Source organism: Ctenocephalides felis, unplaced genomic scaffold, assembly GCF_003426905.1.
Source record: "Ctenocephalides felis isolate EL2017-DRISC unplaced genomic scaffold, ASM342690v1 CF-g0.4_SCAFFOLD_03571, whole genome shotgun sequence".
In the NCBI taxonomy this organism is placed as follows: Eukaryota; Metazoa; Arthropoda; class Insecta; order Siphonaptera; family Pulicidae; genus Ctenocephalides; species Ctenocephalides felis.
In genome coordinates, this window is record NW_020539725.1 from 24,126,512 (window position 1) to 24,142,517 (window position 16,006).

Genomic DNA, 16,006 nt, shown 5'->3' on the forward strand with positions numbered 1-16,006 from the left:
ACATCCGATTATCCGACATCCGATTATCGGACATCCGATTATCCGGACATCCTATTATCCGGACTCCGATTATCCGGACAACCCGATTATCCGGACACCGATTATCCGGACATCCGATTATCTGACATCCGATTATCGGACATCCGATTATCCGGACATCCTATTATCCGGACATCCGATTATCCGACATCCGATTATCCGGACATCCGATTATCCGACATCCGATTATCCGATATCCGATTATCCGGACATCCGATTATCCGGACAACCGATATCCGGACAACCGATTATCCGGACACCGATTTTCCGGACCCGATTATCCGGACATCCGATTATCCGGACATCCGATTATCCGGATCCGATTATCCGGACGTCCGATTATCCGGACATCCGATTATCCGGACATCCGATTATCCGGACATCCGATTATCCGGCATCCGATTATCCGGACATCCGATTATCCGGACATCCTATTATCCGGACATCCGATTATCCGGATATCCGATTATCCGGACAACCGATTATCCGGACGACCGATTATCCGGACAACCGATTATCCGGACATCCGATTATCCGACATCCGATTATCCGGACATCCTATTATCCGGACATCCATTATCCGGACATCCGATTATCCGGACATCCGATTATCCGGACATCCGATTATCGGACATCCGATTATCCGGACATCCGATTATCCGGACATCCGATTATCCGGACATCCGATTATCCGGACATCCGATTATCCGGACATCCGATTATCCGGACATCCGATTATCCGGATATCCGATTATCCGGACATCCGATTATCCGGACATCCGATTATCCGGACATCCGATTATCCGGACATCCGATTATCCGGACATCCGATTATCCGGACCCGATTATCCGGACAACCGATTATCCGGACATCCGATTATCCGGACATCCGATTATCGGACATCCGATTATCCGGACATCCTATTATCCGGACATCCGATTATCCGGACATCCGATTATCCGGACGTCCGATTATCCGGACATCCGATTATCCGGACATCCGATTATCCGGACATCCGATTATCCGGATATCCGATTATCCGGATATCCGATTATCCGGATATCCGATTATCCGGACATCCGATTATCCGGACAACCGATTATCCGGACATCCGATTATCCGGATATCCGATTATCCGGACATCCGATTATCCGGACAACCGATTATCCGGACAACCTATTATCCGGACAACCGATTATCCGGACAACCGATTATCCGGACATCCGATTATCCGGACATCCGATTATCCGGACATCTTATTATCCGGACATCCGATTATCCGGACATCCGATTATCCGGACATCCGATTATCCGGACATCCGATTATCCGGACATCCGATTATCCGGACATCCGATTATCCGGACATCCGATTATCCGGACATCCGATTATCCGGACATCCGATTATCCGGACATCCGATTATCCGGACATTCGATTATCCGGACATTCGATTATCCGGACATCCGATTGTCCGGACATCCGATTATCCGGACATCCGATTATCCGGACATCCGATTATCCGGACATCCTATTATCCGGACATCCTATTATCCGGACATCCGATTATCCGGACATCCGATTATCCGGACATCCGATTATCCGGACATCCGATTATCCGGACATCCGATTATCCGGACATCCGATTATCCGGACATCCGATTCTCCGGACTTCCGATCATCCGGACTTCGGATTACCCGGACTTCGGATTATCCGGACTTCGGATTATCCGGACTTCGGATTATCCGGACTTCGGATTATCCGGACTTCGGATTATCCGGACTTCGGATTATCCGGACTTCGGATTATCCGGACTTCGGATTATCCGGACTTCGGATTATCCGGACTTCGGATTATCCGGACTTCGGATTATCCGGACTTCGGATTATCCGGACTTCGGATTATCCGGACTTTGAATTATCCGGACTTCGGATTATCCGGACTTCGGATTATTCCGGAATGTTATTTAAATTCAGAACCTAAATTTGGTATCGATCAAATGGACCTTTTGTCGAATAACATTTTTCCAGTTATTCGGGCTCCGATTGAATTATACGATTCTTGATTCTCTAGAAATTGTCTAGAATATACCTTATTTAGCAAAACAACGTTTGCCGGGTCAGCTAGTCTTATATATAAAAATGGAGCTCTCTTTCAAATGTCCGAATAAAACTCGAAAACGGCTGAATCGATTGAGCCAGTCTTAGTCTTGAAAAATTCGTGCTAATCCAGAGAATGTCCAAAAGGTAAGAAATTATTTCAAATCCGCGTAGAAACTTTACATTTTGAATTTGAAAATTTTTGTAGAAGCGTAATTTAAATAGAACAATGGACGGTGGCAATTTCATGAAATGTCAAACGCTTTTGACAGATGATGTTCAATTACGTTTAATAGGATGTTTTACGCGAATATTATTTTTTTGTGATAAATTTGTAGTAAGTAGTTTTGTTTGTAGTTTTATTTATATACAAAAACGTTAGTAAACGGGCCCCAAGTGTTACTAGAGACTCAAAATATAAACTTTTTTGATATGTTAATATGAAAATGCATTTTTGGCATATTTTTCTCAAACACGGTGCTCTGAAAGATCTTATTTGTATAATTATATGCTCATTGGTATTTATAAAACATTTTCTAGGTTATATTATTTTTTATTTATGTTATTTAAATTCAGAACCTAAATTTGGTATCGATCAAATGGACCTTTTGTCGAATAACATTTTTCCAGTTATAATTTCCCAGAATTTATCGCAGACTAGATAGTAATATATGAAGGTCCGGGGTTAAAAAGGCCAACCACCGATTTGTCAAAAATCAGTAAAGTTAAGCATTGTTTAACAACAATATTTGAAAGTAGAGGAGAAAAGATGTATAGCCAGCTACCAGCTTGATTTGAAAACGGTAATCTTTGAAATGGGGGAGATAAACGGTAATCTTTGAAAATCCATAATAAAAGTATTTTCTTCCGTTGGTAGTTTTTAAGCATTAGTTTCAAGTTACCCCGCCTACAGGGTAAAAAGGTCTAGATAACAAATTTTTGAAAGACGGCAAAAAAGCACATTTCTACAATGATGAAGTAGAAGGCAGTTTATTGAACTCAGATAATTGTTTGTTTGATATGTGTTATTTGCTGTGATATAATTGTTATGGTTTTCACAATATAGTTTACATTTGCTCAAAGTCAAATTGGACCTTTGTGCCTCGCCCTGCTCTACATATATACTTTATATTATATTTACTTTTTTTCACCGAATGTTACTTGAAACTTTTCAAAAAGCAGGTAAAGAAAGAAATACTTTTTTGAATTTTAAATATTTATTTTCTATCTCTCCTCGCAAAAATTTGAAAATTTTGTATAAACTCAGTAGTATTATTTACAATTATACACAAAATCCAGAATCCAAAAACAATATGAAAAACTTGAAACGTAATCAATTAGTGGAAAGACCAAAAAAGACTTGGATGGTTTATACTATTTCCTATAGAAAGTGTATAAATCTTCCAGTTTAAATAAACCAATGGGGTTTATTGTTTTTATAATACTTCGGTTATAGAACATATAGGAGTTCTGATTGCTGTTCAAACAATAAAACTAACTGTAAGTGGAATTCTGTCTTAAGGCAATTAAGGCATTGTGCCTTAAGGCAAATTGCTGGAACTTCCCGTACCAAAAATTATTATTTTTTTAAAAACGATTACTATTTTTGAAAAAAATATACTTTGAAAAGATAAGATTTTTGAGAAACTATAAATTGGACAAAAAATTACTTTTTTTTGAAAAAAATTTAAAAAAAAAAATTTTTTTTTAATTTTTTTTTTTTGAAAAAATTTTTTTTTCTTTATTTTGACGCGTAAGCATTGGTACGGAACCCATAGGAATGTTAACAAAATGTATACTGATTGTTAAAATCTCTATAAAATATCTGATAATTTGATGTGCATATGTCTAATAATCATTTTTGACCGCCAAATGGCTCATTTTTTTACTTTTTCCTCTATATCTCCGAAACCGCTAGACCTACCATCATGAAAATTTTACCGATTCTTCATCTTGTCAATACAAGTGAAATGTTTTTTGAATTATTCAAATCGGACACTCCGTTCTCTTAAAAACTGAGTTTCCGTTTTAGGCACTTTTTGCCCCGTATCTTCGGAACGGCTAGACCTGCCTTCGCCAAAAACTAATCAGCACGTCTCCTTATCAATACGAATCGAATGTTTTCTGAATTATTCAAATCGGTTGATTCGTGTTCCCGAAATCGTCGACGAAAATTTGTATCCGCACATACATACACACACACACATACATCCATTTTTTCTAAGGTATGCCAAAATGTTCAGAAACCTTTGAAACGTAAAGATATAAAAAAAATTTCATTTTTGATTTTTTTGCGATTACTATAACTTGCCCTACGGGAAGTTAAAAAAATATATAGGCTTCGGATTATCCGGACATCCGATTATCCGGAATTCGGATTATCCGGAATTCGGATTATCCGGAAATCGGATTATCCGGAATTCGGATTATCCGGAATTCGGATTATCCGGAATTCGGATTATCCGGAATTCGGATTATCCGGAATTCGGATTATCCGGAATTCGGATTATCCGGAATTCGGATTATCCGGACATCCGATTATCCGGACATCCGATTATCCGGACATCCGATTATCCGGACATCCGATTATCCGGACATCCGATTATCCGGACATCCGATTATCCGGACAACCGATTATCCGGACAACCGATTATCCGGACAACCGATTATCCGGACAACCGATTATCCGGACATCCGATTATCCGGACATCCGATTATCCGGACATCCGATTATCCGGACATCCGATTATCCGGACATCCGATTATCCGGACATCCGATTATCCGGACATCCGATTATCCGGACATCCGATTATCCGGACATCCGATTATCCGGACATCCGATTATCCGGACATCCGATTATCCGGACATCCGATTATCCGGACATCCGATTATCCGGACATCCGATTATCCGGATATCCGATTATCCGGACATCCGATTATCCGGACATCCGATTATACGGACATCCGATTATCCGGACATCCTATTATCCGGACATCCGATTATCCGGACATCCGATTATCCAGACAACCGATTATCCGGACAACCGATTATCCGGACATCCGATTATCCGGACATCCGATTATCCGGACATCCGATTATCCGGACATCCGATTATCCGGACATCCTATTATCCGGACATCCGATTATCCGGACATCCGATTATCCGGACGTCCGATTATCCGGACATCCGATTATCCGGACATCCGATTATACGGACATCCGATTATCCGGACATCCTATTATCCGGACATCCGATTATCCGGACATCCGATTATCCAGACAACCGATTATCCGGACAACCGATTATCCGGACATCCGATTATCCGGACATCCGATTATCCGGACATCCGATTATCCGGACATCCGATTATCCGGACATCCGATTATCCGGACATCCGATTATCCGGACATCCGATTATCCGGACATCCGATTATCCGGACATCCGATTATCCGGACATCCGATTATCCGGACATCCGATTATCCGGACATCCGATTATCCGGACATCCGATTATCCGGACATCCGATTATCCGGACATCCGATTATCCGGACATCCGATTATCCGGACATCCGATTATCCGGACATCCGATTATCCGGACATCCGATTATCCGGACATCCGATTATCCGGACATCCGATTATCCGGACATCCGATTATCCGGACATCCGATTATCCGGACATCCGATTATCCGGACATCCGATTATCCGGACATCCGATTATCCGGACATCCGATTATCCGGACATCCGATTATCCGGACATCCGATTATCCGGACATCCGATTATCCGGACATCCGATTATCCGGACATCCGATTATCCGGACATCCGATTATCCGGACATCCGATTATCCGGACATCCGATTATCCGGACATCCGATTATCCGGACATCCGATTATCCGGACATCCGATTATCCGGACATCCGATTATCCGGACATCCGATTATCCGGACATCCGATTATCCGGACATCCGATTATCCGGACATCCGATTATCCGGACATCCGATTATCCGGACATCCGATTATCCGGACATCCGATTATCCGGACATCCGATTATCCGGACATCCGATTATCCGGACATCCGATTATCCGGACATCCGATTATCCGGACATCCGATTATCCGGACATCCGATTATCCGGACATCCGATTATCCGGACATCCGATTATCCGGACATCCGATTATCCGGACATCCGATTATCCGGACATCCGATTATCCGGACATCCGATTATCCGGACATCCGATTATCCGGACATCCGATTATCCGGACATCCGATTATCCGGACATCCGATTATCCGGACATCCGATTATCCGGACATCCGATTATCCGGACATCCGATTATCCGGACATCCGATTATCCGGACATCCGATTATCCGGACATCCGATTATCCGGACATCCGATTATCCGGACATCCGATTATCCGGACATCCGATTATCCGGACATCCGATTATCCGGACATCCGATTATCCGGACAACCGATTATCCGGACATCCGATTATCCGGACATCCGATTATCCGGACATCCGATTATCCGGACATCCGATTATCCGGACATCCGATTATCCGGACATCCGATTATCCGGACATCCGATTATCCGGACATCCGATTATCCGGACATCCGATTATCCGGACATCCGATTATCCGGACATCCGATTATCCGGACATCCGATTATCCGGACATCCGATTATCCGGACATCCGATTATCCGGACATCCGATTATCCGGACATCCGATTATCCGGACATCCGATTATCCGGACATCCGATTATCCGGACATCCGATTATCCGGACATCCGATTATCCGGACATCCGATTATCCGGACATCCGATTATCCGGACATCCGATTATCCGGACATCCGATTATCCGGACATCCGATTATCCGGACATCCGATTATCCGGACATCCGATTATCCGGACATCCGATTATCCGGACATCCGATTATCCGGACATCCGATTATCCGGACATCCGATTATCCGGACATCCGATTATCCGGACATCCGATTATCCGGACATCCGATTATCCGGACATCCGATTATCCGGACATCCGATTATCCGGACATCCGATTATCCGGACATCCGATTATCCGGACATCCGATTATCCGGACATCCGATTATCCGGACATCCGATTATCCGGACATCCGATTATCCGGACATCCGATTATCCGGACATCCGATTATCCGGACATCCGATTATCCGGACATCCGATTATCCGGACATCCGATTATCCGGACATCCGATTATCCGGACATCCGATTATCCGGACATCCGATTATCCGGACATCCGATTATCCGGACATCCGATTATCCGGACATCCGATTATCCGGACATCCGATTATCCGGACATCCGATTATCCGGACAACCGATTATCCGGACATCCGATTATCCGGACATCCGATTATCCGGACATCCGATTATCCGGACATCCGATTATCCGGACATCCGATTATCCGGACATCCGATTATCCGGACATCCGATTATCCGGACATCCGATTATCCGGACATCCGATTATCCGGACATCCGATTATCCGGACATCCGATTATCCGGACATCCGATTATCCGGACATCCGATTATCCGGACATCCGATTATCCGGACAACCGATTATCCGGACATCCGATTATCCGGACATCCGATTATCCGGACATCCGATTATCCGGACATCCGATTATCCGGACATCCGATTATCCGGACATCCGATTATCCGGACATCCGATTATCCGGACATCCGATTATCCGGACATCCGATTATCCGGACATCCGATTATCCGGACATCCGATTATCCGGACATCCGATTATCCGGACATCCGATTATCCGGACATCCGATTATCCGGACATCCGATTATCCGGACATCCGATTATCCGGACATCCGATTATCCGGACACCGATTATCCGGACAACCGATTATCCGGACATCCGATTATCCGGACATCCGATTATTCGGACATCCGATTATCCGGACATCCGATTATTCGGACATCCGATTATCCGGACATCCGATTATCCGGACATCCGATTATCCGGACATCCGATTATCCGGACATCCGATTATCCGGACATCCGATTATCCGGACATCCGATTATCCGGACATCCGATTATCCGGACATCCGATTATCCGGACATCCGATTATCCGGACAACCGATTATCCGGACAACCGATTATCCGGACAACCGATTATCCGGACATCCGATTATCCGGACAACCGATTATCCGGACATCCGATTATCCGGACATCCGATTATCCGGACATCCGATTATCCGGACATCCGATTATCCGGACAACCGATTATCCGGACAACCGATTATCCGGACAACCGATTATCCGGACAACCGATTATTCGGACATCCGATTATCCGGACATCCGATTATCCGGATATCCGATTATCCGGATATCAGATTATCCGGACATACGATTATCCGGACATACGATTATCCGGACATCCGATTATCCGGTCATCCGATTATCCGGACATCCGATTATCCGGACATCCGATTATCCGGACTTCGGATTATCCGGAATGTTATTTAAATTCAGAACCTAAATTTGGTATCGATCAAATGGACCTTTTGTCGAATAACATTTTTCCAGTTATTCGGGCTCCGATTGAATTATACGATTCTTGATTCTCTAGAAATTGTCTAGAATATACCTTATTTAGCAAAACAACGTTTGCCGGGTCAGCTAGTCTTATATATAAAAATGGAGCTCTCTTTCAAATGTCCGAATAAAACTCGAAAACGGCTGAATCGATTGGGCCAGTCTTAGTCTTGAAAAATTCGTACTAATCTAGAGAATGTCCAAAAGGTAAGAAATTATTTCAAATCCGCGTAGAAACTTTACATTTTGAATTTGAAAATTTTTGTTGAAGAGTAATTTAAATAAAACAATTGACGGTGGCAATTTCGTGAAATGTCAAACGCTTTTGACAGATGATGTTCAATTACGTTTAATAGGATGTTTTACGCGAATATTATTTAATTATGATAAATTTGTAGTAAGTAGTTTTGTTTGTAGTTTTATTTATATACAAAAACGTTAGTAAACGGGCAGCAAGTGTTACTAGAGACTCAAAATATCAACTTTTTTGAAATGTTAATATGAAAATGCACTTTTTGGCATATTTTTCTCAAACACTGTGCTCTGAAAGATCTCATTTGTATAATTATATACTCATTGGTATTTATAAAACATTTTCTAGGTTATATTATTTTTTATTTATGTTATTTAAATTCAGAATCTAAATTTGGTATCGATCAAATGGACATTTTATCGAATAACTTTTTTCCAGTTATAATTTCCCAGAATTTATCGCAGAATAGATAGTAATATATGAAGGTCCGGGATTAAAAAGGTCCACCACCGATGTGCCAAAAATCAGTAAAGTTAAGCATTGTTTAACAACAATATTTGAAAGTAGAGGAAAAAAGATGTATAGCCAGCTACAACCTTGATTAGAAAACGATAATCTTTGAAATGGGGGAGATAAACGGTAATCTTTGAAAATCCATAATAAAAGTATTTTCTTCCGTTGGTAGTTTTAGCATTAGTTAAAAATGTAATTATTTTGTAAAATACTTTTAGAATTATAATAAGGCTTTAAACCTTTTGCCACCTGCCCGTTACAAGTTACCCTACATATAGGATAAAAAGGTCTAGATAATAAATTTTTGAAAGACATCAAAAAAGCACATTTCTACAATGATGAAGTAGAAGTCAGTTTACTGAACGTAGTCAGATAATTGTTCGTTTGATATGTGTTATTTGTTGTGATATAATTGTTATGGTTTTCACAATATAGTTTATATTTGCTCAAAGTCAAATTGGACCTTTGTGCCTCGCCCTGCTCTACATATATACTTTTTATTAAATTTACTTTAATTCATCGAATGTAACTTAATTCATTTTTTATCTCTCCTCGCAAAAATTTGAAAATTTTGTATAAGCTCAGTAGTATTATTTGCAATTATACACAAAATCCAGAATCCAAAAAGAATCTGAAAAACTTGAAACGTAATTAATAAGCCGAAAAACCAAAAAAGACTCGGATTGGATTATACGATGTTTTCTATAGAAAGTGTATAAAACTTGCAGTTTGATTGTATTGACAAAATATAGACAAACTAATGGGGTTTATTGTTTTTATAATACCTAATTGTATACAGCATTCAAACAACACATCCTTATGCATGAAATGGTTTAGAATATACCTTATTTAGCAAAACAACGTTTGCCGGGTCAGCTAGTATTATATAAAAAAATCAAAAAATATAAAAAATCGTTGCTTTTTTTTGTTAATTTTTCTGTTTTATATAATGAAAATCAATATTTATTTTTTTTCGGCGCCTTTGATTGCGATTACCAATAAGTTTGGTAGGTTTTCAAGGAACTCTCGTCATGAAAATACTAACATTCATGTTACAACACAAAGCAAAGAATATATACAACGCAGTTTGAATAGAAAATACCATGAAAGAAGACAAAATACTGGTTTACATATATCAAAAAGCGTATATTTCATACAAAATGTATGGGTGGTCTAGACAGACCTTATCCTTCTGAACGTTTTTTCGTCCTGATTTTTTCATTGATCGACAGCTAATGAAATTTTAAGAAAAGTCAAGAAATTTCAAGTCGATAGGATTACTAGAAGTTTTTTTTTTTAATTGAAGTCGAAAATGTCTGGCCAGACCACGTCGACCGACGGAGGGTTAAATCAAAACTATGACGGCAATTTTAGTTATGCTAATCCTGGAAGAGGGGCGGGGGCTTTAAAATAACAAATGCTATTTAAGGATGCAATAATTTATTTTTTTTAAATAAATCTTCTTTTTTTAAATCATATTGTGATGGACTTTTAGTAAGAACTTTATTATTTGATTATGTATATGTAATACTTTTTATCTACAATATTATATTATATCTTTTTTATCAATGATATTATATTATATTTTTTCGATCTATATATTTTTTTCACTTTTGGGTCTTGAATAAAATTATATTTAATTTTCTTCATGTTTTGAAAAAAAAGAAAGTTCGTTTGTTTTCATAATTTTTGTTAATTTTCTAATTAATTTTCGAAAAACCTGGACAAATCAGCACGAAAGATCTAAATCCGGGACAAATATTGCTTTTAAAAAAAACCTGGGATACAAGGTGGAAATCAGGGACTGTCCCGACCAAACCGGGACGTATGGTCAACTTATATTTAGACCATATGGCGCCTGAATTAAATAAATGGTTAGGAACATTTGGAACTTTTAGCAATCGACAAAAGTTTCAAAAAAAAAAAAAACTGCGGAAACCCAAAAATATAGCAATAACCTACGTTTACGGATTATAGTAAAAAAATGATACATAGAGTACTTACCGTATCTATATTAAATATAACATCAATTAATATTTAAATATTTTTAATAAATTTGTTATAGAATTTGAAATTTAACAAATAATAATATTTCTATATAAATCATGATTTGCTTCTGACAAAATCTATCTAAGCAAGCGGCACGTAACAAATAAAATCATGGGTAAGTATGCCTCGAACTTCGATAATACTATAATTAAAATCACTTCATCATAAAATCATCAATTAAAGATCGCATCATATAATATATATATATATATATATATATATATATATATATATATATATATATAATATACTATAGAATTGTGTGCATAAATTCTCGTAGCTTTGTTAAAGTGAGAGTATAATAAGTTTATGTTTGCCAAAATTCAAATTCATCAAATACAATGGTGATATAATATATAATATACTAAAATATGTATTAATAATTAATTATAAAATTAATTAATAATTGTTATTATGGAAGATTTCTATAGACTATAGTTAATTACTGGGAACAACAAATCATACTAACAAATATTTCAGAGTCAAAAGTTCGATTGCGGCTTATATACATGCTTATTTAAAAGATTATTTGCGCATACCATGAAACCATTAATTTGTATTTTAATAGTAATTCATAAACTGAGGTACATAATTTAAACTATTTACACTAACTATTTACAACTAAAATTAAATAATAAACTTCTTTAAATTAACGCTTTATTTTTAGTTTCTGCTAGCTTGTTTTATTGCTACTTTGAATATAGAATTGCAAAATTGTTAACAAAATGAATAATGTATCATGGATATAAATTCATAAAAAAATAATAATAAAATAATAATTTTGAATATCAGATACATGTTTTTCCCGCCAAATGTGCTGTCAAATTATTTCTACATAACTTCATGCCAGTATGCATTTATCAAACACTTCAACAGAAGCCATTATGAAAAAACTCGTTTAACGCACACATATTTTATTTTATTGTAAATTATACAAAATAATAAATGACAGCATGACTGGAAATGTAAAATCAAATATCATAAAGAAGTCTTCGTTCGAAGCTGAGAACAATGAGAATAATGTGCATGAAACTATTTGGGGGCAACTAGTAGTTATACGACGACTTCACAAAAAATTTGGTATTTTGTTAAGATGATTTACAATTGTTTGCATGCTTGTTGGTTTTCTCCAATATCAATAGTGTTTTATCGTAGATCTTTCTAAATTGGAGTATGCAGTTGGCAGAGAAAATTGTGACATAAATTTGACTACAGACGAAATGTCTGTTGAACACCTACAATTTATATCTAGGACACATTTTAAACTTAAACGAGACAGTTGGAATTCTCCTGTTTATTTAGAAGTGAGTTGTTAAGAATATTTAGCTGAGTAACAAATGTACTCTTGTAATGCCATTAAATTTTCTGCGTAAAGGTAAATGTCTGCAAATTTTGATTCACAAACCATTTCAAATTCTTCGAATCATCATAAAAAGTTATATCCTTGGCAGTTTCAATGTTGAATGAAATTTTGAGTTTATTCTTTGATATCTCGTTCCTATTATCATCAATTGAATATATTGATATCACTTATGCATTAATATTCATGAGATGTTATATTTTTGTATAAATATGCGAATAAAGTTAATATACATCTTGATAATATTATTAGAATTCGAAGTTGTTTAGAAGGAGAAAATTTATTTTTGATTTCCTTTTTCTGATATAACATAATTTATTTTTAATATCATGTTTCAATTTATAATAATAGTAATAAATAGCCTATTATAATTGATAATAATATACTTTTCACGGTGTGTCTTTTTTGTGAATAGATATTACATTGTTTTCATGCAGTTGATAGAAGATTTTATGTATAAAACTTTAATAAATAAAGTTTTCATTTGAGTGCATTTCAGGATTTTTCTCGAAATGGAACATTCATAAATGGTGAAAAAGTTGGCAAAGGAAACCAAAGAATATTGCAAAATGAAGATGTTATTGCAATAGGTAGTGATTTCAGAAAATGTAAGTTTTTATTTGGTTTTCCATACATGTGTATTTAGCTTTGTCCATTGTATAAACATGACTTACTTTGTTATAATTGTTCTATTATTATTTATAGTGTTTAGATTTTTTGATCGTTTCACACATACTGTGGATAAAATCCCAAAGCTCATCAAAGATGACTACTACATTTCCCGTGAGCTTGGAAGCGGTGCATGTGGTGTTGTGAGATTAATATTTAACAAAAGGACATGTGATAAATTTGCTATGAAGCAGATCATCAAGAGTAAAGCAGATGATGAAAAGAAATTAAATCATCCTAATCGTATTATGAATGAAATTAATATTATGAAAAAATTAGATCATGTGAGTAAATTGTTAAATTTGAATTAGTAAGAAGATGAGTAAACATATTCAAAAATTCATTCATTAATATTTGATTTATAATTTTGATTTCACTGATTTCTTGTAATGAAATAAGTAAAACAGCAATTTTCAATGCTTTAATTTGAGGAATTATATGTTGATATAATTTTAGTGGCAAACGTGTTAAATTACAATACTTCAAAACCACACATAGATAATTCTTCTAAGTATGCTTTAATGTTTTGTTTTTCATTATTTAGTATAACTGTGACCCAATTCATGATGTGGAATTTTCTAATAAATTTAATGTGAAATTCCTTGAACTAATTAATATTTATATAGTACTCGAATCTGGTTGAATCTGGTAAAGTTATAATTTATTTTACTTACTTATAATATATTTTTTAGCCATTCATAGTTAGTGTCTACAACATTGTTGAAACTCCTGAAGCAGTATTTTTGATATTGGAGCTTATGAATGGAGGTGATTTATATAATAAAATTAAAGAGTCGAAATATCTGAAAGAACCAATAGTTAAGAATATTATATACCAACTAGCTGTTGCTGTTAATTACTTACATCGACAGAACATCACACATAGAGATTTAAAAGTATTAAATTGAATATCTTAGCTGATATAATAATTTATATAATAGCTATATTAATATCTTATTTCATTTTAGCCTGAGAATATTCTGTTACAAAGCAATAGTGATGATTCAATAGTCAAACTATCAGATTTTGGCTTAAGTAAAATTGTTGAAGGTAACACAGTGTTACAAACTGAATGTGGTACTGCATGGTATGTTGCACCCGAAGTGATATTAAAGAATTATAAAACTTATACTGAAAAAGTTGATGTTTGGAGTCTCGGTGTAATATTATATGTTTGGTATGTATTTATGTAGGCAAAAGATTGATATATTTTTTTATAAATTTATCATTAATTCTATTTGAGTGGGAGTTTTTTTTTCAATACTTCTGACAATATGACAATAATTTTATCTTTGCAAATAATAACTGACCATATAATATATTTGTCTTTCAGTCTTTGTGGATGCTTACCCTTCTCAGCAGCTGATCAAATTTGCAAAGGAAAATACTCTTTCAAACAAAGTATTTGGTCTTCGGTTAGTGCTGAATGCAAGGATTTAATTTCTAAAATGTTACAAGTAGATCCAAAAACTAGATATAGCAGTTCCGAAGTTCTTAATCATAAATGGTTACAGGTTAGATATGAATCATTTATTATATTGTTCATCAATGCAACTGGTATGCCAATTGTATTTAGAAATATTAGTGACATTACTAGATTAACAAACTATATTATTTGTTGTTAGTGATTTGCTTTGCACAAAATGAAGTATTTGCATTTTTTATATTTTACTTAAATTTTATGGCATATTAATAATGTTTATATATTTTTATATAGGATCCTGATGTTATTAAGCGTTATAATGATTTATTAAATCAGGAAAATGAAAAACAAGAAATTACTGTTTCTGATTTGGAAGATTCAATAAATGAACATTATAATAATTCTTGTCCTGAAAATTGTCTAGATATAATAGAACCACCTGCCAAACGTCATCGAAGTCTACTTATTTTTTAGCGATTCAAAAGTTTGATTTGTTATCAGTATTAAAAGGAACAAAATGTACATGCTACATACAAAGGTACTTCTATGCTCTAAGTAATAAAATGACATAAAAAATTACATTTAAAATATGAAATATTTTTATAAATAATAGTGAATAATACTTTTGATAATTGCACCCTGAGAAAAAAAAGCATACATTATGATAATATTTTCTTCGTTGTAAAACACAGTAAATTCTGCAAATCAAATCAAATTAATTGTTCGGCCATGTCATGTGTATGCATATTTTAAAACTAAGTTTCTTTACCTAAATTTTTAACTTTCAATTTTAATTAGTTTTTCAGATATTCATATTTTATAATATTTATTGCAAAAATATAATTTATCTAGCTTTTTCTGTTTGCATGCTAAGAGCATAGAAGTGTTGTTAGCATTTGTTTATTTTGGGTTTAACTCATAGTTTTAAGTTGAGAACATGTACCTGATTTTGATTATAATATGTTGCATGTTACCT

At 36.0% G+C, this 16,006-nt stretch overlaps 1 protein-coding gene across 1 annotated transcript; it reads left to right on the top strand.

Annotated features, from left to right (window-relative positions):
- Positions 1–12,471: 12,471 nt before the first annotated feature.
- On the top strand, positions 12,472–15,663 carry LOC113385406 (ovarian-specific serine/threonine-protein kinase Lok-like). The gene is made up of 8 exons (XM_026623253.1): positions 12,472–12,658; positions 12,734–12,882; positions 13,438–13,546; positions 13,644–13,891; positions 14,300–14,503; positions 14,576–14,784; positions 14,941–15,121; positions 15,325–15,663. Exons 1-8 carry the CDS (start codon positions 12,532–12,534, stop codon positions 15,502–15,504), a joined length of 1,407 nt encoding a protein of 468 aa, XP_026479038.1. The 5' UTR covers positions 12,472–12,531; the 3' UTR covers positions 15,505–15,663.
- The last annotated feature ends 343 nt before the right edge of the window (positions 15,664–16,006 follow it).

Coding starts and splice junctions, on each gene's coding strand:
- LOC113385406 (XM_026623253.1), top strand. CDS start 12,532: ATGACTGGAAATGTAAAATCAAATATCATAAAGAAGTCTTCGTTCGAA. Junction 14,785..14,940: donor GGTGTAATATTATATGTTTG/GTATGTATTTAT, acceptor TTTGTCTTTCAG/TCTTTGTGGATGCTTACCCT. Junction 15,122..15,324: donor TTAATCATAAATGGTTACAG/GTTAGATATGAA, acceptor ATTTTTATATAG/GATCCTGATGTTATTAAGCG.